At 44.6% G+C, this 26,150-nt stretch overlaps 1 protein-coding gene across 1 annotated transcript; it reads right to left on the reverse strand.

Annotated features, from left to right (window-relative positions):
• Positions 1-4,239: 4,239 nt before the first annotated feature.
• ISL1 (ISL LIM homeobox 1) lies at positions 4,240-15,148 on the reverse strand. The gene is made up of 6 exons (XM_043489125.1): positions 14,138-15,148; positions 13,117-13,306; positions 10,151-10,410; positions 8,059-8,345; positions 6,667-6,834; positions 4,240-4,623 (listed from the first exon to the last, which is right to left on the reverse strand). Exons 1-6 carry the CDS (start codon positions 14,163-14,165, stop codon positions 4,507-4,509), a joined length of 1,050 nt encoding a protein of 349 aa, XP_043345060.1. The 5' UTR covers positions 14,166-15,148; the 3' UTR covers positions 4,240-4,506.
• Positions 15,149-26,150: the final 11,002 nt, after the last annotated feature.

The raw sequence follows: 26,150 nt of genomic DNA on the forward strand, positions 1-26,150 counted from the left end.
GAAAACAACAATCAGAAAAGATCAGTAAACAGAATCGGCTGCCAGCGCTCTGAATTAACTACTTGCATTTTACTTTAAAAACACCAACTCACACTGTACAAGTTAATTGCTTTTATTTTAAATAATTAATGAGAATTCAGGATTTGGAGTCATTTTTGAAAGTAACACTTTAAAGACAAAAAAAGAAAAAAGAAAAAAATCCTCTCTCCCTTTCTCCCAGTGCCCACAAAGAAAATTTGACTTGCCATGTTGTGACAAAATCTTTAATTGTTGATTAGCAGCGAGGAAGTAAATAGTCCTTAATGAATAGAACCCAAGCATAATTTGGATTATAAATCTCCTTTACAAAAGTGGACTAAACTGAACTTTACAGACAAGAAAATAAGTACTTTCTGCTCAGATAGTTTACTTGTATTAGGGGTGAGATTAGACCCAAACTGGCTGGGTTTCATTCAAACTTAGCTCTTCTGGTGGTTTGGAACTAGTTTTTACTCCCCCCCCCCCCGCCCCTTTTTTAAGAAAAAGAAAAAGGGAAAATGCACATGGGACTTTTAAGATATTTCAATGAGACTGATTTTAAGGGTTAAAAATTCAAGGTGCTAGAAAAATATCAAGTACTTTGAGGTACCTTAAAAAGCACATTGTCTCTTTTAGTCAAAAGACAGACCAGAAAGGAAGTCAATAGATGAGTTTAACAAGTTGATCAGAGTGAAAAGCAGCAGACCATCACAAAATCTTGAATTCCAAAAAAGTTGTGAATTGGGAAATAGGTACACACACCCACACAGAATCTCAAATAACCCAAAGTGTTATTTCAACCTAGAAAAAAAATCTCTTCAAAAAGGATTCTAACTTAGAGAGGACCTTTTTTTTTTCTAAAAGAAAACCCAGGTCCATTTGATGAAAGGGAAAGACAGATATAGTAAACTGTAATACAGGATGTTATTGCTCTGAAACAATAGGGAGAAAAAAATCCAGTTGTTTTGAGTATAGATGTTGATATGGATTCCCTGATTTAAGAAGAGTGTCCTGGGTGTTTTTTTGGTTGCATTCAATTTTAGCCTGCAGAAGCTGGAGGAAATGAGTCATAATGTCCAGAAGGAAGAATTCAGAGTAATAAGGGGAGGGAGGATCAAAGATAATGGCAAACAGGAGGAATTTCATTAGAAGAGAACCACTCAAAACTTGGTCTCCAGAGGTGTGCAGGGAAAAGGAGAGTATGTGCTGAAGATGGTTTGCAAACAAGAAGACATCTCAGCTACATGTTTTAGAGAACACGCTGAGGAGTCTAGAAGGGAACACACCTTTCATATGAATAATACAAGAACTGGAATGCTATCGACCAGTCAATCCATCCTTAGCCAACAGGCAGCAAATATCTTGAATCTAGCAAGTGAAACAAAATCATTCAACACTTTCCTCCCAAATTACAGTACTTAAACTGGAGCTGTGGACTTCAGAATAGACAAGATATCTACACAGGAGATAAAATAGTATCTCCCCTTACCCCCTACCTCACACACTTAATCTTAGAAATAAATGTCAGCATGAAAATCTATCACAAAGATGTGTGCCTCACTTAAGTACCTCCACTGCAAATCCTAATTCCCCCCTTCTCTAAGCCCTAAGGTTTTCAAGTGTCTACTAAAGGCTATGCCTGGGGAAGAGGACTTAGTTTTCAAACCAGGACCTCAGCAATGGATAACTTTGGGCTCCTGACGCCAGTATTCATGTTGTACCTGCCATCCTTGCACATATCCCAGGTATGACGGTGAGGAAAAAGGAAAATCGAAAAGACAGGTGAATAGAAACAGTGAATGGGAAGCTGAAAAAGTCCAGTTCGGTGCAAGAGAGGAGAGGAGACAGGAAAGAAAAGGAAAAAAAAAAAAAGAAGAAGAAGAAGAGGGGGAAGCCTTTCTCGATCCCTGTGAGATAAGACATAACTCCTGTTTTTCTCAACAGATGACTACAAGCCATTATTACTGCCGGCCAAATTATTACCCCTCTGTCAAGAATTAGACACAACAATCAAAGTAATCAACGGGCATGTCTAATGCACTGTAGCATTTTCAATGCAAAGTTTGTTTTCTCTCTGCCCCCACGTTAGAGCCTGTAATTAACCCGTTATGTAGAACGAGGCCAAACAAAAGCCTAATTGAAGCTCGTTTCCCGACTTGCGGCAGGTTTGGAGTGGGTGAAAGCGACTTGAGAGGTGGGGAGCCGCGGGGCTCCTCCGGCTCCAGCCCGGCCTCTGCCCCACTCGCCAAGGGTCCGCAGGGGCGCAAGCCACGAGACACACGACGAGGGTACGTCAGCTTTCGTGTTTATTACGAGTTGTCAGATGTTTAAAAAGGCATTACACTCGCGCATACAAATGCATCCCGTTTCTAAAGAGCCAGGGTAGCATGGTAGGGGGTGGGGCGCAGAGGGGATAGGGTAGAGCCCCAAATCCTAGCTCTATACCCGCAAACGAACCGAGAAGCCTGCTGATTTCCAGCAGGGCCGTTTCTCCCTCCCTGGGTTCTGCCTCTAGCACAGGAGGTTCGGCCCAACGCCAGCGGGAAAGGTGTGTGCGCGCACGTCCACGAAACTCAGACCGCCGACGGGGCGGCGGAGCACGCGACGCGGACCCCTGGCCTTAGAAGGCGGCTCCCGACCGAGCCCCCGCAGCTCTTCTCCACCCTAGCCCATCATCCTCCTAAGGTTTGGGGGATCGGAGTTGGGGGAGAAAGAGAGAAAGCGAGGGGGCGGGTAGGAAACAAGTTGGAGGCGGCGGTGGGAGGGAGAGGCAAAGGAAAGACCCACGCTGGCTCGTCTGGGAATTGGTGAGAAAACTCCCCTCTCTTGGCCTGGTCTTCTGCGCAAATAAAGCAGCATTTCTCTATCGGCTGACAGCCGCCACTGGTAAATAATGGTCATACTTCACTGGCTAGGCAGAAAGCCTCTCTTTTAGCGAGAGCTTATACTTGAAATATGGGTCATTTCAATAATCCTAAGCAGGCGACTTTGGTAGAAAGCACTCTAAGATAATAGTGACTCGATCAAAATCCTTTTTAAGCAGGCCCTTCTTCCTATTTTGGGTGGGGTGGCAAGGATGGAGGGTAGGGCTAGAAAAGAGGAAAGAAAGGTGGGGAACAAGACTGAGGATATTTTCAAAAAGCCAATAACATTACCGCAGCTGTGAGTTGTAAGCTTACCACCAGTTTTCCCCAACTATTGAAATGCAAATTTGCAAGCTCCACCTTAACTATTTGCAATAAAATATCACACCTATTGTATGTCTGTTTACCCGATTCACATGCAGTCCTTAATTTCAGACATTTTAATGACTTAACTTGGAAACATATAAAAGAGGGACCCTGGATCATTGCATTTATTTATTTATCTATGCCAAACATTTATTGGTGAAATAGTCCTGAAGATATAATTCTACATATGGCGCTTTCATTTCACATAATATTTAAGAAAAAAAAAGACAAAACAAATAGAATTAGACATATAATTCAAAGACCACGGTACAACCTTTATCGTTTTCTTTTTTACTTCAGCAAACAAAAAATAATGTCAAATGACATGAAAAGTGGCAAGTCTTCCGACAATAAATAATAAATTACTTTATAATTTTTGCAATGCAAGAGCAAACAAAAAAAAAAGTTTCCTTTTTTTCCTCTTTATTTCCAGAGAGAGAGAAAACAGTCATTTTAACCAATAACTATACACATCTTTGGGGGAAAAGTTCTTGGACGGACACAAGTCAAACACAATCCCGAGACGCTTGTGGCAAAATAGAGGTAACCTTGTTGCAATGCTTTATAAGTTGGTTTTTAAATCTGAATTCAAAAACCTTTAAAGTCGCTTCAGACTTCTTGATAGAGGATGGATCTCAAAAAAAAGGGGGGGGGGCAAAAGGAAAAAAGAAATCAGCTACAGGACATGCTAGAGACCCAAGATTTCAATTAACCCCTTGTTAAAGTCAACTAAAAACATCGCAAACCAAGCAGCTCCACCTTCTTGAAAGGACTCTTTCAGCCAGAGAGGCCAGTTTCTCTTCCTGCTCATTTGCTGGAGCTCCTGTTTGGCAAGGCAATGACCAATATAGAAACAGCACCATTCAGAATAAGATGGACTAGAAAATCTCTATTTCTGCTTTTCTCTAGATGTGCAGTGAAATGAAAATGCTTTTTTTGAGATCCTTGAATATAAATCCTCTACGTTTCAAAAACGTCTTTTTTTTCTTTCAGTACTCCTAAGGTCATTGGATAGCGTTATGTTGGGTTTGGGTTTTGTTTGCTGTTTTAATTCTAGTAAAATCCCATGATTGTCTTCACAGTGTTGCTACCATATCACCTTGTCATTAAAACAGACTTCGTGCATTTCATGGAGCATTCATTTCTCGATTCAGTTTTCATTGACTGGGTCGTTAAATACTTTTGTTTCGGAGTTCAACATTATAATTTCCCACTTTCTCCAACAGGGAAAAAAAAAATACGTCTGAATGAATGTTCCTCATGCCTCAATTGGACTGGCTACCATGCTGTTAGGTGTATCTGGGAGCTGAGAGGACATCGACGCCACTTCACTGCCAGTGGAATTAGAGCCCGGTCCTCCTTCTGAAAAATTAACCTGCACAGAAGGTTGAGACATGAATAAAGGAGGCTATGATCATATTCACAAAAGGATTATAAACTCGTCTTGTGTGTGTGTGTGTGTGTGTAGACAGATAGATATAGAGATATCCGCATATATAATTGAATTTTAACAGGCTTAAAGAAAACCTATAAGAAAAAAAAAAAGAAGAAATCCTCTCACTTTCCCATCTTCCAAGAGATCTCTGTTTTAAATGAAACTGAATTCCCAACATTATGTTGCATTAAATTATTTAAGAACAAATGTGTTTCCCGCTGTAAAATGGCATTGCAACTCTACCATGCACGCTGAAAATAAAATTATCCTGCTGGCTACATGTTGCCCTGGGAGCAGGCGAGTTCTCAGTCTCCAGGCATCAAAGCCTCTCTTCTCGAGTTGAAAAATCCATAACACAACGCTTAGATCCTGTGACGGGAGATTCAGAGGAGGCTCCAGAGAACAATGATTAACTCCTCAGAGAGTTCACAGCAGGGGCTTTCTTCCTTCTTGTTGGTCCTGCTGGCTTTTGGCCTCTTTTTCTCTTTCAGTCAGGCTCTTCCTTCCGAGAGGAGACCCATATATTATAACGTCACCCACATTATAAATATCTGGCTCCTTCTCTTAAGTCCAAAGTATTGTGTTGCTGCTGTAAACCTTCTTCTCCACTCTGCTCTCAACACTCCCCCCCACTCTTTGGCTGCTCTCAGCTGACACTAAAGATTCAGAAGGTGCAAATGCTTGGCTGCCCCGAAACCTCCCCTTACCTGCCTTCTATGATCCAAATAACTGGCAAGATTAGCGTGACATTAAAAATCAGCTCTTTTTCCTAATTCCAGGGTCTACCTTTCTTCCTACCTTATTGAACTTTCCCACTGTGACTGTCAAGGAACTTTTCAAATTTGCCTCCTTTAGCCTGGCCCATTTGCAAACAGACACCTGGGCCAGGCCCTTTTTAATGCACTGCCTGTGGTCCATTACCCAACTGTTGCCACAAAGAAAGAAAATGCCCGCCAGGTAAATGTGAGGGTAAAATACTAACCTCAATTCAAGCTTTATTTTCAAAGAAGGGAACAAGTTTTTAGGATGGATCATGTTTTATAGAACAAGATTCTATAGGGCTGATTATTATTTAAGGAAAAAAAAAACCTTATGAACATATGTCATATCACAAGGACATACACTTAATAATCTTAGTTATCTTTACCCTTAAGCTTTTTGTAGGTGAAAGTTGATTTTCTTTTCTCTGGATGTGTAAGTGAGTTGATTTTCTCTTCTCTGGATGTGTAAAACATATTAATGCTGAGAGGCTTTTATATTCTTATCTGATTGATAGAATTCTGGTTCCTTTTGCTATACATGCCCCACAGAATATGACTGTGTATGCTATTTGAACTTATACCCTAAAAAAATGTTTAAGCAGTTCAACATTTTAGATTAAGATAACAGTCCCAGAAAGGGATATAGTTACAAAAAGCATCAGTCACATCTCTGAATAACTGAACTCTTTATTGATATATTTGAAAATTGCAACTATGGGTGCCCGCTAACCATTGATAATAAAATTGATTATGTATTACAACATTGATTATTATTATAGTCACCTTGATTTAGGGCCTTAACAAGATCATTCTCTAGGAGCTGAGGAAGGAGTATATTTACTAGCTGCTGATCAAAATGCCAAGATGATCTCTAATGTCCCTTTTGACTCTACAAGTTGGAGATGTATGATGCTGCAACCCAGTACACCCCTTCCCACATGTGTCTAGTGAGTTAGGTACCTTGAAGCTAATCCCTAAGAGCAGGCCTGATTAATAGAAAATTCAACGTAAATGGTCAAATTACGAAGTCTCATAGAATAGACTCACAAGAGGCCTCTTGTCCTTGCATTCCTTCCTTCCACAAGGCCTCCCCTGGCTCTCCCCAGTGCTGGGGCCACAATGGCCCCCTCCCCACCCTCAGAATCTTTAATTGTGTGACAGTTTGATCAGAATCTCCTTTCTTTGGAGATTCAGCCTCCCCACTCTGGGAGCTGACACTTACCAGTTGCTGAAAAGCCGGCTGATCGATGTCACTCTGCAAGGCGAAGTCACTGAGCACTTTCCAAGGCGGCTGGTAACTCTGCACCTCCACTGGGTTTGCCTGTAAGCCTCCGTCGTGTCTCTCCGGACTGGCAGCCACCATGGGCGTTCCTGTCATCCCTTGGATATTCTGTGAATAGCCCCCCCCCCCCAAACCCAACATGTTAATGAGCAAACTCCCTCCCTCCATTGTCTGTGCAGGCTAAACAAATATACCCTGGTATTATCTTATCTATATAGTTGCCTTTATTGACTCAGTTAATCTGCTGCACCTATGGATATTAGCCAGGGTTCAGTTTTGTTTTATTACGTTTTGTTTTTCTGCTTCTGGGGGCTGAGCTATTAGCTATGCTTGAACCTTAGGAAGTGAAATTCTGTCTCAACTTTCTTCTTTCCCCTTATATTCAGCAGTCATCTCAGTTTCCCCTGTCTGCCTTCCCAAGCCACAGCATCTCAGCAGAAAGCTGGAGCAGGATTGGCCTCCCTTCAGCCTCTAGACATGGTGGTTTTCTGGGCAGTTTCAGTGAATCAGACTTTTGGTTAGATTTTCTCCAGGCAATTCTCTGGGAGCCAACCCCCACTCCCAAGCATTTGAGTCTGGCGGCTATTGTGCTGTTACGCACTAACCAACTTCGAAAGTGCCCTGGCTCAGGCTTGGCTGGTCTGCCACATTTAATGACAGCAGGTTTTATGGCATTTAAAAATAGGGCCTAAGCAGTAAAAAGGAAAAGCTAAAAAAACAAAACAAAACAAAACTCTTTAAACTTAACCAGGAGGCCTGCCTGGTGGGTGCTGTCCTGGCCCAGGGATGCCAGGGGCCTGACATCTCTGGAGACCTGGGCTTAACCTGGAGCACAGAGTGTCCTATTTTCACGGGTCACCTTCGGGGACTTTCCTGGCCTAGGGGCTCTGCAGCAGGCCTCCCACCAAGGGGCGCCCAGAGTGACCCTGGATTAAATAGGAAACCAAGGATTCCTCCCTTCCTCCCCTCGGGTGTCTGAGGAACTGACAACCAGAAGTTTGGCACAAGGCCTCTCTGCCCCCACGGTGGGGACTACTGCCCCTCCTGATCTGGGATGGGGCAGGGGCAAGAAATTGAACGGCAGGAGAGCCCACCCACGCGGGCTGGGGGCCGGTGGGCCTCCATCCCGCAGGAGGGGCCTCCTGGAGCTGCTGGGGCCCTGGCGGGTGGGCCGGGGGCGGTGGCCTCTCCCCGGGTTGCGGGTGGGGGTGAGAGGCCGCCAGGGCCAGCTTCTGCTCAGGAGCCGGAGGGAGAGAGTTGGCCCACCTGGGCAGACAGCACGCACTCCTCGGCTTCCCCCTGGAGCTCCCTGCCCGGCCCAGGGCCACTCACAGTTTTATCATTGGGCTGCTGCTGCTGGAGCTGCTTCATCATGATGCTCCGCTTCTTGTCCTTGCACCGCTTGTTCTGAAACCAGACCCGGATCACACGGGGACTGAGGCCGGTCATCTCCACCAGCTGCTCCTTCATGAGCGCATCGGGCCGGGGGTTGGCGGCGTAGCAGGTCCGCAAGGTGTGCAGCTGCTTCTCGTTCAGCACAGTCCGCACGCGGGTGGTCTTCTCCGGCTGCTTGTGGACGTGGGGCCGCAGGGCCGGCTGCCGGGCGGAGATGGGCTCGGCTGCGGGGCAAGGGGTGCGGTGAGCGCGGGCCGGGCCGCCCGCCTGCCCGCGCCCGATCCGGGGAAAACGGGACAATGGCCAGCGCTTTGCGACCTCGACAGACAAAAGCAGAGGCGGCAGAGGTGGGGGTGCGGGACGCAAAAGGGAGAATGAAATCTCGCTCTCTCATCTTAAGAGGTCAATGCTGAGTAGTCTGGACCCGAGAAAGCGGCCTCCGCCCCTGCTCGAGTCAACACGGCAGTTAGCAAAGGGGCGCATCTCTCAGGTTCTGTCCCCCGGTTCACAGCAAGGGTGGCATCGTTCTTCCTAGTTTCTCCCCCGTTCTCCCCTTTCCTAGTACCCAGATGGGGGCCCAGGTTCCCCTCCCCCTACTCACAGGCCCTACAAGGGAAGGAAAGGCAGGACACCCAGTGACAGCGAGGACACTACCCCCGTGGGATGTCTGCAACTAAGGCAGAGAAGAATTCTGCCCGAGAGCGTGCAGTTCAGCAGTCCCCAGAGGACAGTTATGTCAAGAGAATAAAGAAATTCGGTACTTCGGCCTTCTCTCCAGCTTCTGATCCTTCCTACTCTATCTGGATCTACTAAATCTACCTGGATGGTTCCCGATGCGATCTGCTCCCCAGAAAAGGAAAACTGAAACTCTTTAGAGCTGCCCGGCCTCTAGAGAAAAGACAGCTGGGGCATGCTCCTGACCCCTTCCCAATACGCTGTGTCCCAGGGCAGAGCCCAGGTTGCGCTAACAGAGGTTGCCACCACTGGCTTTGCTTCGCTGCAAGCTAAGTCACAACCCCTCCCACCCCCCACCCCCGACTGAATTCTTAAGAGCTGCCAGAAAGCAGAGGGGGAAGAGCTGTAGATTTTTCACCATCAGGGTTCCGGGAGGATTGATACTTTTAAAAATACAGCAGGGCAGTTCCATTCAAGACCGGAAGGCAGGTTTGGAAACACTGTCGGCCTTCTTACCTGTGGCCCCCACTCAGGGCCAACCCTGTTCTATTTCTACTCTCCTTCCTGGGGCAAGGGCCCTCAAATCTGTATGTTACAAATCTTGCATTTTTCCAGGACCCCCGGGGTCAGGTCAACACCTATGAGGTCAACTCGGTGTCACAGCAACAGGCCTGAAGATGAAATTCTCACCAAATCAAGTAGAATGAACGGTTTAAAGAGGCAGGCTCCCTTTACAAGGCAATTACTGCAGATTAGCTTGTTGACAGTTTTAAATGACGGCTCTGTGCGAAGGCTTGCAATTATTAAAACTGTATCTTTTTAGGTCCCCTGTCTCACAAAGGGATGAAGATACACTTTAAAAATATTTTGGAGTGTAGGGCAGTTGGCAAGGAAAAAAGGAATTGAGGGTCTAACTTGACTTAAGCTTCCTTCATTGGGTTAAAGGAGGAAGCTCCAGGGGCCCAGAGCTCCACCCCTTTAATTAGGCAGCGGCGGAGAATACCTGGAGGGAAGCTGAAGCCGGTTGTCAGAAAGCCACGGTTTGGAGGCCAAGGTGAACTGGAAGTACTGTTTGGGCGTGTGTATACTTGCGTGCACAAGCGGTGTACATTCGCGGGCACCCACAAATCGACACACAGACGTGTAGTGTAGGTGTGCCAGGGGAGTCAAGGGAGACATTGAGGGCATTCAACCTGGCCGCAAAGAGGGAAGTACTGTGCAAACCGCACCCAGAACCCTCCGTGTAACTGGCAGCTGCAGCGGCAGCCGCGTGGGTCCCAAGATCGCGGCGCGGCGCTGGCCTCGCCTGGCGGCGGCCTCCCCGAGGAAGGCCTCCCTCCGCTCCCAGGAGTACCTGCCATTTGCAGCGGCCGCGCCGGGTGCAAGGGGCTGAGCGGGTCGCCGGCGCCCAGGCTGGCCCTCTCCACCACGTCGTGGTCCGCGCGGCAGAAGAGCCCGTCCTCCCGCAGCGCGAACTCATCCCCGGGGATCAGCTGGCGGCTGCAGGCCACGCAGCGGAAACACTCGATGTGGTACACCTTGGAGCGCGCGCGCATCACGAAGTCGTTTTTGCTGAAGCCGATGCTGCACTTGGCGCATTTGATCCCGTACAACCTGCGCGGGGGTGGGATGGGGGGCGGGCCGGGAAGGGAGGGAAGCAGAGAGAGAGGGAGTCACTTCAGGCGGGCGCTGCCCCGGGTCTAGGGTCGCTGGCGACTTCGGCCACAATGCCCTGAGACACTGAAATCAGTATTAGCAGGCAAGCTGGAAATGGGAGGATGGAAACGAATAGATTTCTCTCTTTTCCCGTTCCGTTTCCCCTGCCTATGAACCTCTGTGTCTCGGTCTGTACCAGTCCAAACTGGAGAGAAATGTTTGATGTATTGGAAGCCTGGGCGGCTGCTCCAGCGACCAGTACCCGGGTGCCTCTTGCTGCTCTTGGCAGGAAGGAATCCCGAGGTGAATTCCGGGAGCCACTGGTCCCACGTTTTCACCTTCCTATCCCCCAATTTCTGCTGCTAGAAACGTCTCTAAAACTGCAACCTGCATCCTCCTTTCAAAAGAAAACGAGGTTGGGAAATGAGATTGTCACCCCCACAAAACAGACACAAATGCATGGGTATTAGAACAAAATGAAACCTCTGAGGGTTTCCAGAGTCCTTTCTGCATCAGGAGCCCATTGCTGTTTCCCCAGCTAAAGATTTTTTCCTCAGGCAGAAATGTTAACAGAAAGTTTCCTCTCCATTCTTCCTCTTATTATTATTATTTTTTTAATCTGCTTGGGTTCCTTCCATCTTTATCCAGTCGCTGAAACATCTACCTCTATTTCTGTCTGTCTGAGAATCCTGACCTGCCAGAAAAATGAAAAGACCCATTTCTAAGGTCTTCCTTGCCGCTCACCTTTCCTTGCCAACAGACAATCCTTGTAGGTTCCATCTAGACGCCCTACCCTGGCCCCCTCTCCCCATATCACTAATAACCAGAGCAGGGGCATTCCTACAAACAGAGAATGGAGGACAGGCAAAGACCCACACGAAGAGGGGCAGTGGGGTGAACCTCGCTCCCCCAAGGGGAGAAAGGTTTTGGGAAATCTCAACAGTCTCTCTGTTCTCCTCTTACAACCACAGGATTTCAAAGGGACACACACAGTTGCACGCGGGCGAGCGCGCGCACACACACAGTTGAAAGAGTGGAGAAGAAAAGGTAAAAGCAATTGGTTCCTTCCACAAGCATGTCTGCAGAAATAGGCACATGCAGGTCTGAATACAGCTGAGCAAAACACGACCCCCACAGGAGTAAAGATACTTCTGCAGTGGCCCCCTCTCCAGAATCCGGAGCTCATACACCAATCAAGTAAACAATTGAAAACGGCTCATTTGTCAGAGGTTAGAAGGTAGATTCAAAAGTTTTCCTTCCCTCCGCCTACTCCATGTGAGATCTGCCATTTCATAGGATGAGGACTTTACCTTGCCTGTGACCAAACAATTGGGAAAATCCCTCCCCCTTCCTCCAGCGCCCCACTTCCCCTCTTTGCTCTCATTCTCCTCTCCCACCACCAAAGTACTAATAAACTTTCCCCCCTGCACTGTTCACCTTTATCTAATAAAATTCTGCTCTCTACTTCATGGTTTGAAAATAAGAAAAAATACTGAACACCGAGTGAGCAGAAAAAAAATCGTTAACTGCATACTTAAATCCTAACTAAACTTTAAGTTCTCAGCTCCATAAACTCTGTAACTTCCAAAGCTAATTACTTGTTAATAGCCACTGGACAATTTATTTTTAAAGATAATATTTTGTATTATTCAACGTAATAATGAAGGTGTTATCTCTTCTGTTTTGTTCTTAAAACAATAATATTTTCTTTGGAAATTCTACTTCCTTCCTTAGGCAGAAAATGAATTTTCTGACGTATGTATACACAAGTCAGAAAATTTGAGATTGGCAACGCATGAAGTTTAGATGCAGAATAAATTGATAGAAAAAAATTCAGGACATTCCTTATGTGGTTTTATTCTTGTCAGTGAGGGCAATTCGCTCATTTTATCAGTTACCAGATTTTAATGTGAGAAAGGAAGCCGTTCAATTATCTAAATATACCGATTGTTCATAGACAGATGATGGGCAATTTGATCTGCTCTGTCTAGTTCATCAGCTCAGATAAGATAAGAAAGAAGACAGTCATATGTCACCAAAGGGTTAATATTTAAAAAGATTAAATCTCTGGGTCGTTTTTACAGGGAATATTTGGGTTGCTTTTTAAATTTTCCAAGCAGGATCCCTTACCCAAAAAGTAAAGGGCAACACCTCTATTTGCTCTTGCAAAGTATACTTTTAAACATGCCTAGGTCAAACTTTTATTTTACCTATTGCATTGACATCTTCAAAGAATCTGGCAGTTTCTAATAAAATACTGAATTAAAATAAAAAGGAAAACCACTGTATGATAGAATAAAATCCAACCTTTTAAAAAAAGTTTAGAAACCCCAACTTATCCATACTGTATTTTTTAAGTTTGTTTTGGAAGGGGGAGGGTAACAGGAAAATAATTTCAGCATCACAAATTCCAAAAGCAATTAAACAAAGCTTCAAACCACATTATTTTTGAAAGCCACTACTGAGTCTCATTTTTTTTCCCCTGAAAAGTAAAATGAACAGCATAGTTTAATTTAAGTATTACATTTACAGGGGTAATTTCTGCACGCTAGTACCCATTAAGGCATACTCTAGCAAAAGACAAAGCCACACAAAATAATAAATAACGAATGGGGAGAGGAAGGGGACTCTCACAAAATTAAGTAAACGGTATAAATGGCGTACCTGATATAATCTCTTTTACAGTAGGTTTTCCCATCTCTAACAAAGCACGTACAGCTCTCGTCCAAATACTGATTACACTCCGCACATTTCAAACATGCCGCATGCCATTCCAAATCCGGAGAAACCCTCAGAATATACTGATCGTGAATTTGATTGCCGCAACCAACACACAGGGAAATCAGACGTTTTTCTGAAATGAAAATAAATACATGATTGACTAACCGTTTACTTCCTACAGAGATAAACACACTTTTAGTGTCGTTCTCTTATAGGGCGTACTCTGGGAGTTTTTTTTTTTTTTTTCCTTTTTTTTTAAGAGTATTGCACTTTGGGATGGTAATTGAAGTGTGCCATCAAAACCTTGACTCATTTTTAAAAGGAGGTGGAATATATATAAAATGCAGATTTGAATAGTCTGCATTTGCAAGCCTAGCACGCAATCAAACCCGTTCATTTTGTATTTCTTTTCCCTCCCTCCTCCCTCTTTGCCATAATCATTGGGAAAGATTATGGATAAGTCAAGTCAAAGAAAAGGTTTTGACTAGAAGCGTTAAGTGAACGCAGGGATGTCTATATTTTCCATGAAGCACGCTCTTAAATAGCACATAGGACTGGATATTGTTAGCAAGAGCAGACATCAATACAGTTGTCACTCGTTCTCTTTTGCAAGTCTAATGCTAATTCACATCTCCGGGTATTGTACGTGCAGGCATATCTTTGCAACAGAATAACCTTCTCGGAGAGCTCCGGAGTCCCAAGGAGAAAACCGCCGCTTAGCACCGGAAGGCTAAGGTTTTGGAGGACGCGCAGGCGAATTCAAACACAAGGTATGATCAGTTTCCCCGAAGATCGGAACCGACAGCAAGCATGCAGGCGTGGCGGCAACAAGAAACAGCCACCTTCTCTCTCTCTCTCTCCAAGCAATGACTCCAACTCCGAAGAGCCCTTGGCACCCGTGCCTGAGAGAGAGACCCCCGCACAAGAACAGCACCGAGCCCCACAAGGTAAAATCGCTTCTTACTTTTTGGTGGATCTCCCATGTCTCCCATATCTGTAACAGGGAGTAATGTCCACAGTGAAATGGTGGTTGTACAGTTGGTGAACAGCCCACAGAGAGGATGCTGGAGCTGTGGCTAAGTGGGAAACAGTGGCCCCTGGGGTTGCCAAGGCTGAGAGAGCCCGCTGCCCGGCTGCGCCGCGCCCTCGCTGATCGGGGAGTCCAATTTAAGCCGGCGGAGTTGGCGGAGCGGAGGCGCTGCGGCGGCGCGGACTCGGCGCGGCTCGGGCACCTCTCTTCCTTATCTCTTACTCAAACTTCTCTGCTCCAACTCAGCTCCATCGCCATTGGTCTGACGCAGCGCGCGGGGACGTCAGGCGAGCGCCGCGCCCATTGGCTGCGGGGCGCGCGGCGCAGCTGTTCTGATTATCATATTTCAGCCTCGCTGCCGCGGTGCGCCACTGACCGTTCGGCAAGCCCGCGGGAGACGGTTAGGGCTCCCGAGGCGACTCGCTCGGGGCTCAGACCGCTCTCCCCCGGTGCTCCGGCGGCCCGGCCGCCCTGGCTTCTGGCCTCCCTTCTCCTCCTTCTGCCCCGCCTTCCCCCTTGCTCCTAGCCGGCCGCGCCGCCAGCGCCCTCGCCTCCTGTCGCGCTGCTCCTCCGCCCTGCGCTCCTGGGGTCCCCGCAGTCCGGCTGGCCGCGTTGCGCGCGGGGCTCGCTTTTCCGCCTCCGGTGGCGAGTGGCTGGTGGGTAGGTGTTCTAGATGACGAGGACCCTTCCGGACTTTAGGAAAAGGGCGACTTGGAACAGGCCGTTTGGCTCGGTTTGGTCTCGCGCTTTGGCAGACAGCTCCGGGCCCGGCCGGGCATGGTTGCCAGGGCGGGTGAGTTCCCGAATTGTCTGCGCGTGGCGCGCTGGGAGCTGCCTAGGGGAAGACTCCGGTCCTGGGATGAAGGGACCCAGAGGAATTGTTCGCTGCTGCTACCCCAGTACCCCGTTACCCCTTACCTCAGATCTCCAGAAACGCGGGGTGGGGGTAAAGGGGCGCTTCTTACCTAAGCGCAGAATCAGGTTGGAAGTTCCCAGGTATAACCAAGTTGACTCCGCGGACTTCTCTCTCTTTCGGACCCGTGGGGTCTGCTTTGCAGTTTAACTTTAGAACTAACACGAAGCCTAAGTGCAAAGTGGTCTTCTAGTAGTTTAAAGTTTGCAAAACTATGACGCCTATCCGATTCCTCTCTCTGCCGGTCTCCTGCCTTTTGTTTTTAAGCAACCTTGTGCAGTTAGCTGGTGGTGTGTAGATCATTGTAAGGACAAGTCTCCACGTCTCTAGAGATTTTAAAAATGCGTCAATCTAAGGGCGTGAGTAGGGAGGGGTCTAACACAGAAGAACAGCGAAATACCTATTTCATTTCACCGGCTGTGTTTACCTTATCATTTTCTCTCGAGAAACAATCTGGAGAGAGAAGAAGGTTGACTTCAACTCGCCGGTAACCCTCTTGAATAATTTCTTACATGTTCCCATCATATCTTACTGTCTCCCCAAAACAAAGTCATAGGGAGGCCACGAAGAATCCCCCCCCCCCTCCCCGTCCGCATCTCCAAAAGCTTCTAAACATTGATTCCTTACCTAGTGTGACTGCCAGTTTTATCTGAAAAGGTCCGCAAATGCACGCAGTAGCAGGTTTAATTTCGGTGTCTCATTGCCTTGAGAAAACCCGGTGTGTTAGGAAACTCCTTTCTTTGTATCATTCATCAGATCTAGCTCTCGATAAGAGCTGTGAGCCCTCCACCGGCCTGAGTGGCTCGGTTTACAGCGGTATGCTTCTCCAGAGCGCAGAGAGAAGCAAAGATGCTGAATTTACTGGTGATGTGGCTGGGGCTTTACCAAGAACATGCTTTTGTTTTCTCTCAAGGAAAATTTCTAACTGGATCACATCCCTTCTATTTTTATTATAAGTTATATCAGTGTGGGTGTGTGAAATCGAAAGTTAGATGTTGATACATTTACCAGGTTGGGGGAGGGGCAGGATGTTTCTGTTTTTGGTTTTTGCTCATAGTTTTCTAGTGTCTCCGGTATTATATGCGTGGAGTCTTTTGTCAGGCTGCTTTGGTAAAACTGATGCTGATAATGACAACATGAAGCAAATCATCCCAGTATATGGGCATGTTTCCTGTACAGATAACCAAGTTGACACTAGTTTTGTTTTGTTTTTTTAAAGGTACTATATCCCCAGAAAGTAAATAGAGAATTTTAACCAATCATATTCCATCATGCCACCTTTATAACATGGAATTAAGCAACGGGAGCTGCCAGAAGCCTGATGACTTATATTTGAGACCCAGAAAGCACCCTCACTATCCATCCTTCTTCAACCACACACAGACACACAGACTAACTAAAGAATTAGTGCTGATGACAGCACGCGTGCAAACACACACACACACACACAAACTAAAGAATTAGTGCCAGTGATGATAGCAAGTCTAAAAAGAAAACCTGATATGTGGCTTGGAGGAAAAGGGTTAGTAACTGGCAATTTCATCATAATGAAGACAACGGGTGTTTCTCTTTCTTCAGCGCATATTGTTACTGTAAATAAGGAGCATTTTCTCAAGAAGTTCCTAAGCTGTTAGAGGTAAAAAAATCATCCAGAAGATACCCTCTGTCAAAGGGAGAAATCTGAGGAAAACTCAGTAGTTATATTGCTCCACGATGGATGTACTCTGGAGGTCTGTGTGTTGCTAATAAATTATGCATTAAAATCGCAGCTAGGATAGCGGGCATTATTGTTCCCTTTCACCTTGAAATTCAAATTTGGTCACAGATATTCCCCTGTTTCTTTAAGTGACTTCTATACACGTTTAATGCAGCAAATATGTCTGTAAAAAAAATTGTAGTGTTTTTATAGAATACATCAAACTGTGATTAGCAATATTTTCCCCCGGTATTTGATCACAGGAGCGACCTCTGGTGTTCAAAGCGGGGATTAGACCCTCTTGTCAAAAATGGACTCAATTTTGACCTTTGTATATTCTGTTAGGTCAAAAAAAAATCTACCCTTAAAAACAGCAGTTTTGTGAATCCCCTCTCTAAGCCCCTCTACTGATGAGAAAGAAAAGAAGAATATGAGTACTTAGTTACCATTACCTCCAGGCCACTTCAAATATACGTTAGTGTCCTTGAATATAAAAAGGATGCTGAGATTTATTAAGTTCTATGTAAGCCTGTGGCATCTGCCCACATGGGCTTATAGTGCTTTTCCACCTAAAATTCCTAGTGGGCTCTATGCCTGCGTTTTGTGTGTGGTTGCTTTCTCTGCTTTGATGAAAATTTAAGCATTCTGTATCAAAAATGCCAAATACAGATTCCTATACAAATATCATGTTCTCAAGATACATTTCAAATATTTAAATAGATTTTAACTGCAATTGACAAGTAGCATTACATATTTAGGATTTATTTCCCAACAACTTCTGGCAGATATAAGTGGATTTTTAATTTTGTTGTGAAATTTAAAAGTTTTATTTGGGGGGGAGAAATTATGTACAGTAAGGGAGAAGGCTTTTCCTCACCAACTAACCAAGATTGGGAAGGACAGGCAGCTTTGATCAGTTTTCCCTGAATTATGGATTTGTTTGGGAACTTATTCCCAGGGAGGTGATGCTGTGTTTAGCTCACACCAAGATCAAGTTTGTGGATAACAATTGGAATGCCAATTTTCCACAAATAAGGTGTTCTGAAAGAAAAAAATATAACTGAAGGACTTATATTTTCTGATATCCACAAATATGTAATTTGGGGGGTCAAAATGAAACATGGACGTATTTTATTCACCTCAGAAAATGTGGAATGGAATATATATATATGGAATATCCATATATTCCATATATATACTCACACTTTTTGTTTTTACTTTTCCTGTGTAGTGTAATCATGTAGAATAAAGCTATACAAACCATCAGTATCTTACATCACATCCAAGTGTCAGGTAAATTATATGTGTATAGAGGGAGTCATGATTAACTATTTTCCAACCAGAACCGGGTGTGGATATTTAGAGCCTCTTTGCCTCTCTTCCAGTTTCTGGTGGTGGCTTAATGATGAATCAAGAGAATCTGCACTCTAATTTCAGAGAAAAATGAAAGCGATGTTCTGTTTGTACCACTGGGTAGGAAACGATTGTCTCTTTTTTTCCCCTCTCCTTTTACTCTCCCCGTCCCCCAGAATGCTAAGCAATAATAATAAAGGTAGTTGTTAACAACAACAACAAAACTTTAGTCTTGATTCTTACTGTATTGCCAAAGACTCCTGCTGTGATTGTGGTTTTGTTGAGTGTCAGTTGCTTTATTAACCAGTTAGAACAATCTGGGTGAATTAGCACGAATTTTCTTCCGCACGCAGAGCCTCTTAGCCTGAGTCTATGTAGTTGTGTCTGTCACCAGCAGTCCTGCTCTTCTTTACTGGCAGACGGCAGCCCGGGAGGCCGCGTTCCTGGGCGGTCTGCTGCTCGGTTCCCAGCCAAGATAGAATTCCACGCTCCCGGCAGCGGCGAAGCCACAAACCTCAGATCAGTCTTGAGAATGCGAGCTTCCGCATCTCATTACCGGTAGGACTTCGACCAAGCGAGGACAGAAATTTGCACCCTTCCTTTAAAATTGTGCTTTTGGAAGTATTTTCTATAGTTTCACAAAAGCGCTGGCCATGTCAGGTGAAACCCTTTCCTTTAAAAAGTTTTTTGTTTTGTTCTTTTTGAAACCCTATGTGACTAGGAACAGGCAGTTTTTAACAGGACCAGAGTTCTGCGTGGAGCCCAGGTTGGAACCAATGAGTGCAAAGTGCTAAGAGGTTCTGACCCCAGGATGCGTTGAACCCTGCCTCTGGCAAAAACCTTTGTTAAACGTACTGGATTCTCACGGGGGGTAATTGGAGTCCTGAGGGCGAAAAACCTTTATCCCCCAAGGTTCTGGGCGGTTCAGCTGAAAGCTACTACAAATGCACGGAATCCAGCAAAGCATCCACGGACCCACCCAAGCTCTCGGGAAACCCGGAGTGAATTAACGCAAGTTTAGCTGATCAGATGACATTCTTTCTGAAAGAAGTGACACCATTTCCCCCACTGCAGTCCTGTCGAACCGGCAGCTCTGAATTTAGCGCCAAAGGATTGATTTCCAACTCAGTACTGGAGGTTTACTGGGAAGGAGAGGGGGAGGGGAGGCGAAGGTACCTTGTTGGAGGTCAAGAGGAGGAGGAGGAGCAGCAGAAAATTACCAGCTTAGCGCCGGAGGGAGTTGGAGGCCAGGAAATCAACCCAGGAAAGCCTCAAATAACCTCCTCTCACGTCTCAGAATTCAGCGCTCAAAAAATCAGCCTCAAAATAAGGTGTCCTGGGCTGGAGTCCTCGGGTGGGCTGCGGAGGCGATGTCAAGAGTTATTGCTACTTTCTGTGAATGAAACTGGTGGCTAAAGCGTGTCAGGGCCGTTTAATGTAGCTTGAGAGGCGCATGGGTGGGGGCTGTTTTTAAGTGGAGAGGCAATCATTGGTGGCATCTACCCGTAGATCGTGAGAGAGAAGGTGGTTTCGGGGCTGGAGAAAATTCTGCAAACCCCAGTGAATGACTAGTCAGTTCGGAAGATATGATTTTAGGGAAAATCTTAAAGGTGGTGGTCTGATTCGACTCCGTGGAGGTGAATGGGAGGCTGTGCTCGCGGCGCCTCTGCCTTTATAATTCTGTACGCCTCCCAATCCGTGCTGTTAAGGAAACTCATTAATTCTTCCCGACTTTAGGTTGAAAGGAGAATTTGCTTCGCTCCTCTACCTGCTAAATTCCAACTGAGAAAGGGGCTCAGGAGACGACCCCTTTTAGGAAGAACGTCATTTGATCAACTCAACCGAGTTAATAACTGGTCTCCCGGAAGGGGTCAAGAACGCCTTCCCTTCCCACCCGCGCAGCGCGCGGAGCGGGGTCGACCACTCCTACGCCAGGTAGCCTCTCGCCGAGGCCCAGGAAATCCTGCCTGACTGTCCTTTGAAGGCTCAGAGTTTTGCGATCAAGTTTCTGGTATTTCCTAGAACCCCACTCGCTCGCGTTCAAGCGCGTAGGTCGTAAAGATTTAGACTACCCGAAGTCCTAGGATAAGAGCAACGAGAAACAAAGAGACCGCCCCCCTCCCCCACCAGCAACCTCTGTCCCTTGGCTTCCTCCCTTACGAATTTCCGATTTGCAAATCTCTGCTGGGAACCCCCAACCTCCGCCACCCTCAACGTTCTGCGCTTAAGGGCATTCTTCAATGTGTCCTGTCATTGAAAGGCGCGGAAAAATCAAACTGGAGCTACACTCCCGGCCCTAATTCCTGTTAGACTTAAGGAAAAACAAACAAACAAAAAATAACATCCTGCAGACCTCTTTCGGTCCGATTGGCGAGCCTAGCCCCCAGAGGCCACTTCCTTACTTTGAATTTGTTTGCCACCCACCTTTGGGACCAGAGCTCCCCTGATGGCCTGTCTCTGTCGCGCACTAGTGGGCCCAGGTGGGGACTCGAAAGGAAAGATGAATCAGGTCTCCAGCCCGCGGTGCCAGAGCTCTAAAAGGGCAGGAGTGTCTGCCTGCCACCTGGGGTGGGGTGGCCTGCTGGGACACCCTCTAACCCTCTAGACCACGAGTGGAGAAGAAGCGCAACTCCTGGCTGCAGGCAGAGGCAAAGACTAAACCCTTTCCGAAGGTAAAACTTTGTGTGAGGTTTTCCCCCTTCTCTGTCCATACCCCAATCCCCAGGGTTTCTCCCCAAATGAATACTTGGAAATGAAAGAATCAAGGTACCACGTTAACTGCTTCAAACTCTTTGTCAGATCACCTTTTTATGCCATCTGCCAGAGGCTCAACTTGCTCTGGGCGCCTACATTCCGAAAATTGTGAGGACGACGTTCCCTCTGCTTTTGACTTGGTGGCAGCGTCCGGAAGTGATGGCATAGTTACTGATACAGAACGTCGGAGTGACTAGTTTAATTCTTAATATCATGTCTAAAATATAGGTAGCCCCAAGTATCAGTTGGCATTTTCTCCCTAGGTTTATTTTACTCACTTCGTGTGGCAAATGTTTGAATTGGAAAACAAGAGAGAAACCCCACAGCGTAGATTCACTTCTGTGTTCTCCTGTCAGGCGGGAGACCCTCACAGGCTGATTAGCCATAGAGGCAGGCTTCTTTGTTGATTTAAGAGTTCATCAGGCAAGACGCAACAATTACCTTGTTGCCTTTTCTTGATTCTCTATTGTTGACTTATATCTGGAATGCCTCCATTGTACAAAATTCGATCCAAAAATGAAAAAAAAAATTAAGGCAGAAAGGTAATGATGGCACTAGAGATCTCTTTTAACTGACTTTTGCGTGTAGATTGTACAGACCTCACATATGTATGAAAAACATGACAAGTTATAACATTTTGTGTATGATTGTGTATCTTATAATTATGTGCTAATGATAACATTATTTAATATTGTAATTCCAGAAAGAAATGTTTGAAATGTCACTTCATAGTACACTGTAATACTCTCCTTCTGAGAAAATAATTAGCAGGCTTCAAAATTATATTCAGGGTGCATTGTAATAATAAGAACAAAACCTGAAACTTCATAGACCAAAATCCCATCAAACATGATGGTTCATAGCTAGGTTGTTACAGGTTAATTCTATGAGGAGATAACCTTCTGTTTTGCACAATTGCATTTTATTCCAGTTGTGCATTTAAAGTATGTATTCTACATTTGCTATTCTGAAATTTCCAATCACATATCAGCAAAAATAAAATAAGTCCTAGATATGCTTAAGGATGACTATGATTAACTTCTGTGGTTTGACACTACTGTGCTCTTCTTTATTTAAATGTAAATATTAATATATTAATATTACTGGATAGTTTCATCACCCCATGATTTACAAGATATTCATATAAAGTGAAAGAGTGAATATTACATTCTATAATGCTACTTAGAGTCTATTATCAAAGGATGGTAACAATAAGAAGATTCACTTGTGTATATGTAGCTATCCACTCTGCTCCCAGAGTGTTCAGTTTAGTTACAAAAACATTGAACTATTACAACATGTGTGCTCTCACTTGAGTGTAGTTAATGTTTTGCCAGTTTTAAGAATCCTCCCCTCACTCTCCAGATATATGTAATAGCCTAGGAAGACGACTGCATCAAATGTAATGCAAAATGGGATATTATAATATTACCTATAACTAGCATCCTGCTGACTTGTATACCAGGACTTGAAGTATGTTATGTCTCACTTTAGAGTGTGGTACAATGTGCTATTTTGTCTTCTTTGCTCAGTGTTAAGATTTATTATTCACTCTCCTTTTTATGAGCTGCATGAACAACTGATGATAGTGATGAGAAGCACTGGGTATAGTTTCACTGGCTTTGGACTCTCCTTTGCTATATGGAAGAATAGAAATCTTATCTTTTTAGGTCTTGATGGTGTGTTTCTTCCAATCCTGAGATGTTAATTTAGCTGATTCAAATGTCACGTGATGTGCCTCTCTGTGATCCTGTACCCAAGTCATTGCAGATCTGCTGATGTGACTTTGGATAGGCTGTGCCAGGGCAATATAGTCTTTTGAATGATGCCAGTAGTGAGGAAGAAACATGAGTATAGCTCTCAAAGTGGAAGAAAAGGTAAGTGGATGGAAAATCACTCCTTTGAATAAGGTGGTGGAGAAAGAATTGAGTGTACATAACTTTAACAGCCATCAAAAGAGAGAATGAAAATAGATACTAGACTAAGATGAGTAAAGTATTCAGTTTTGAGAAGGGTAAGAGAAAGCTTAGTGAGGAAAAGAAAAAAGTAGAGTAAATGTCAAGAGGGACGAAAGAAAGGAACAGGCCTTGGTGACCCAATTCATCTAGCACCCAGATCTTTACTAGCAGTAGATGGAGGTTGAGAAAGTAGATGGAAAAAATAGACTTTATAGTTACTTTAATCTGGCATTTAAACTTTAAAACTCTTTTTTAAGGGTGGGAGGTTTTTGTAGACTATTTCGCAATAATTTTTAAAAGTTGTACTGCATCTTTAAGTATCTTATATTGGTTGGCCAAAAAGTTTGTTAGGGTTTTTGTTACAGAAAAACCTGAATGAATTTTTTTTTGCCAAACCAATACTAGAATGCTTACCAAAATTAAACCCATTGTTGGTAAACTGAATCAGCATAGAAAAGACAAACTAAAGTTACTAAAATACCATAGAATGGATTCCTACAATTTTTCATGTAACTGGTTTCATTAACAACAAGATTCAGGACTCAAAAAAGAGAAAGAACTAGATCTGAGAAGGAATTTTCAAAAATGTCTTCAGGGTTTTCCAGAGTTTTGGTCAGTTGTTGCCCTTTTTACAGATTGGATTATACCAGAAAGTGTAATTCACATATTTGGAACTGCTCACTTAAACCATAATAAAAACTGAAAGATGTGAAAAAACTGCTCTCTGCTCAAATTCATGCCAGGGAACTTGAAGGGCTGCCAGAAAATCACTGCTCTGTTAGCATTTCTGACCTGGTTTCACAGTCTCCCAGACTTCATTCTTTTGATGTGAGAAGAATGTAAGCCAAAACCACAAGGAAGCATTCTTTGCACCCATGCCCTTGGGAAGAGTTGGGGTGTCCAAAATGTTGGAAAGGTTAGATGCAGTTGTCCTCACAGAATCTATTTTGGAGGTCATGAGGTCAGAATGTCTGCCCATGTGCACAAACCAGCAAGCCCATAAAAGCCGGATAGGAGGCAGCAGTGCCCCATAAAAGGTCATACCCAGGCAGAACCCAACAACATTTGAAAAGCGTCTGCTACAGAGAAGAAATATGAGACTGACGGCATCGACTTTGGCCACTGCAGCAGCAGTGAAGAGATGGATGGGGATTAATCATGCTAACATACTGAGCAGAAGAGACAGCAAATTCTGCCAAGCATGAATACTTCTCCACTCATGTGTTTCACCAAGTACACTCTTCAGAGTACAAGCTGATTGGCCAAGGTCAGGTTGATCTTTGCTAGGCCAAAAGAAGTAGCTACTGAGAGTATACTCATGGCAGAAGACACTTAAAGACTTTTAATGTTAAAAAAAGAGGAAAGTTATTTGTGGTTCAACAGTAGAAATACTCCTGATAACAGTTGGTTTTCAAAATTGCATTCTGTCTCAGCACCCATACCATTCATTTTGGGGTAACACTGATTTATAAAGGTTACTGGTTGTTATTGGCTGGTGGAACTTTAGGACTTTTCATGTATATCTCTTATGTTACTATATTTAGCATTTTGCCTCATTTTATAATATCTCCTCATCAAGACATACTTTGTATAAGTAAAACCTTTACAGAACAGCCTTTGAAAGACTGAATATGTGACTCTACGCAAGGCTACCAAGAATGACATAGCCCCACACCCCTCCCCCAGTATCTATGAAGGGACATAATATAAATTTTGTAAGGATTTATTTCTTTGACATTCATAAAAAGGTTTTTAGAGGCTTCTCTTTAGTTTTGTTTCTTGTTTCTTAATTCAAATACCAAAGGTTTCTGTTCAGTTCACTTCAGTCGCTCATCATGTCTGACTCTTTGTGACTCCATGGACTGCAGCACACCAGGCCTCCCTGTCCATTGCCAACTCCCGGAGTTTACTCAAGCTCATGCCCACTGAGTTAGTGATGCCATCTCATCCTCTGTCGTCCCCGTCTCCTCCCACCTTCAATCTTTCCCAGCATCAGGGTCTTTTCAAATGAGTCAGCTCTTCATATCAGGTGGCCAAAGTATTGGAGTTTTAGCGTCAACATCAGTACTTCCAATGAATATTCAGGACTGATTTCCTTTAGGATTCACTGGGTTTGATCTCCTTGCAGTCCAAGTGACTCTCAAGAGTCTTCTCCAACACCACAGTTCAAAAGCATCAATTCTTTGGCACTCAGTTTTCTTTATAGTCCAACTCTCACATCCACACATGACTACTGGAAAAACCATAACCTTGACTAGATGGACCTCTGTTGACAAAGTAATGTCTCTGCTTTTTAATATGCTGTCTAGGTTGGTCATAACTTTTCTTCCAAGGAGTAACTGTCTTTTAATTTACAGGCTGCAATCACCATCTGCAGTGATTTTGAAGCCCAAGAAAAGAAAGTCTGTCACTGTTTCCACTGTTTCCCCATCTCTTTGCCATGAAGTGATGGAACCAGATATCGTGATCTTAGTTTTCTGAATGTTGAGCTTTAAGCCAACTTTTTCAGTCTCCTCTTTCACTTTTATCAAGAGGCTCTTTAGTTCTTCTTCACTTTCTGCCATAAGGGTGGTGTCATCTGCATATCTGAGGTTATTGATATTTCTCCCGGCAATCTTGATTCCAGCTTGTGCTACAGCCAGCCCAGCATTTTCCATGATGTACTCTGCAACAGAAGCAGAAGATATTAAGAAGAGGTGGCAAGAATACACAGAAGAACTATACAAAAAAGATCTTTACCACCCAGATAATCACAGTGGTGTGATCACTTACCTAGAGCCAGACATCCTGAAATGTGAAGTCTAGTGAGCCTTTGGAAGCATCACTACTAGTAAAGCTAGTGGAGGTGATGGAATTCCAGTTGAGCTATTACAGATCCTAAAAGATGATGCTGTTAAAAGTGCTGCACTCAATATGTCAGCAAATTTGGAAAACTTGGCAATGGCCACAGGACTGGAAAAGGTCAGTTTTCATTTCAATCCCAAAGAAAGGCAATGCCAAAGAGTGCTCAAACTACCGCACAATTGCACTTATCTCACATGCTAGTAAAGTAATGCTCAAAATTCTCCAAGCCAGGCTTCAGCAATACCTGAACTGTGAAATTCCAGATGTTCAAGCTGGTTTTAGAAAAGGCAGAGGAACCAGAGGTCAAATTGCCAACATTCATTGGATCATTGAAAAAGCAAGAGAGCTCCAGTAAAACATCTATTTTTGCTTTATTGACTATGTCAAAGCCTTTCCCTGTGTGGATCACAATAAACTGTGGAAGATTCT

Source organism: Cervus canadensis, chromosome 16 (genome assembly GCF_019320065.1).
Source record: "Cervus canadensis isolate Bull #8, Minnesota chromosome 16, ASM1932006v1, whole genome shotgun sequence".
NCBI classification, from domain to species: domain Eukaryota; kingdom Metazoa; phylum Chordata; class Mammalia; order Artiodactyla; family Cervidae; genus Cervus; species Cervus canadensis.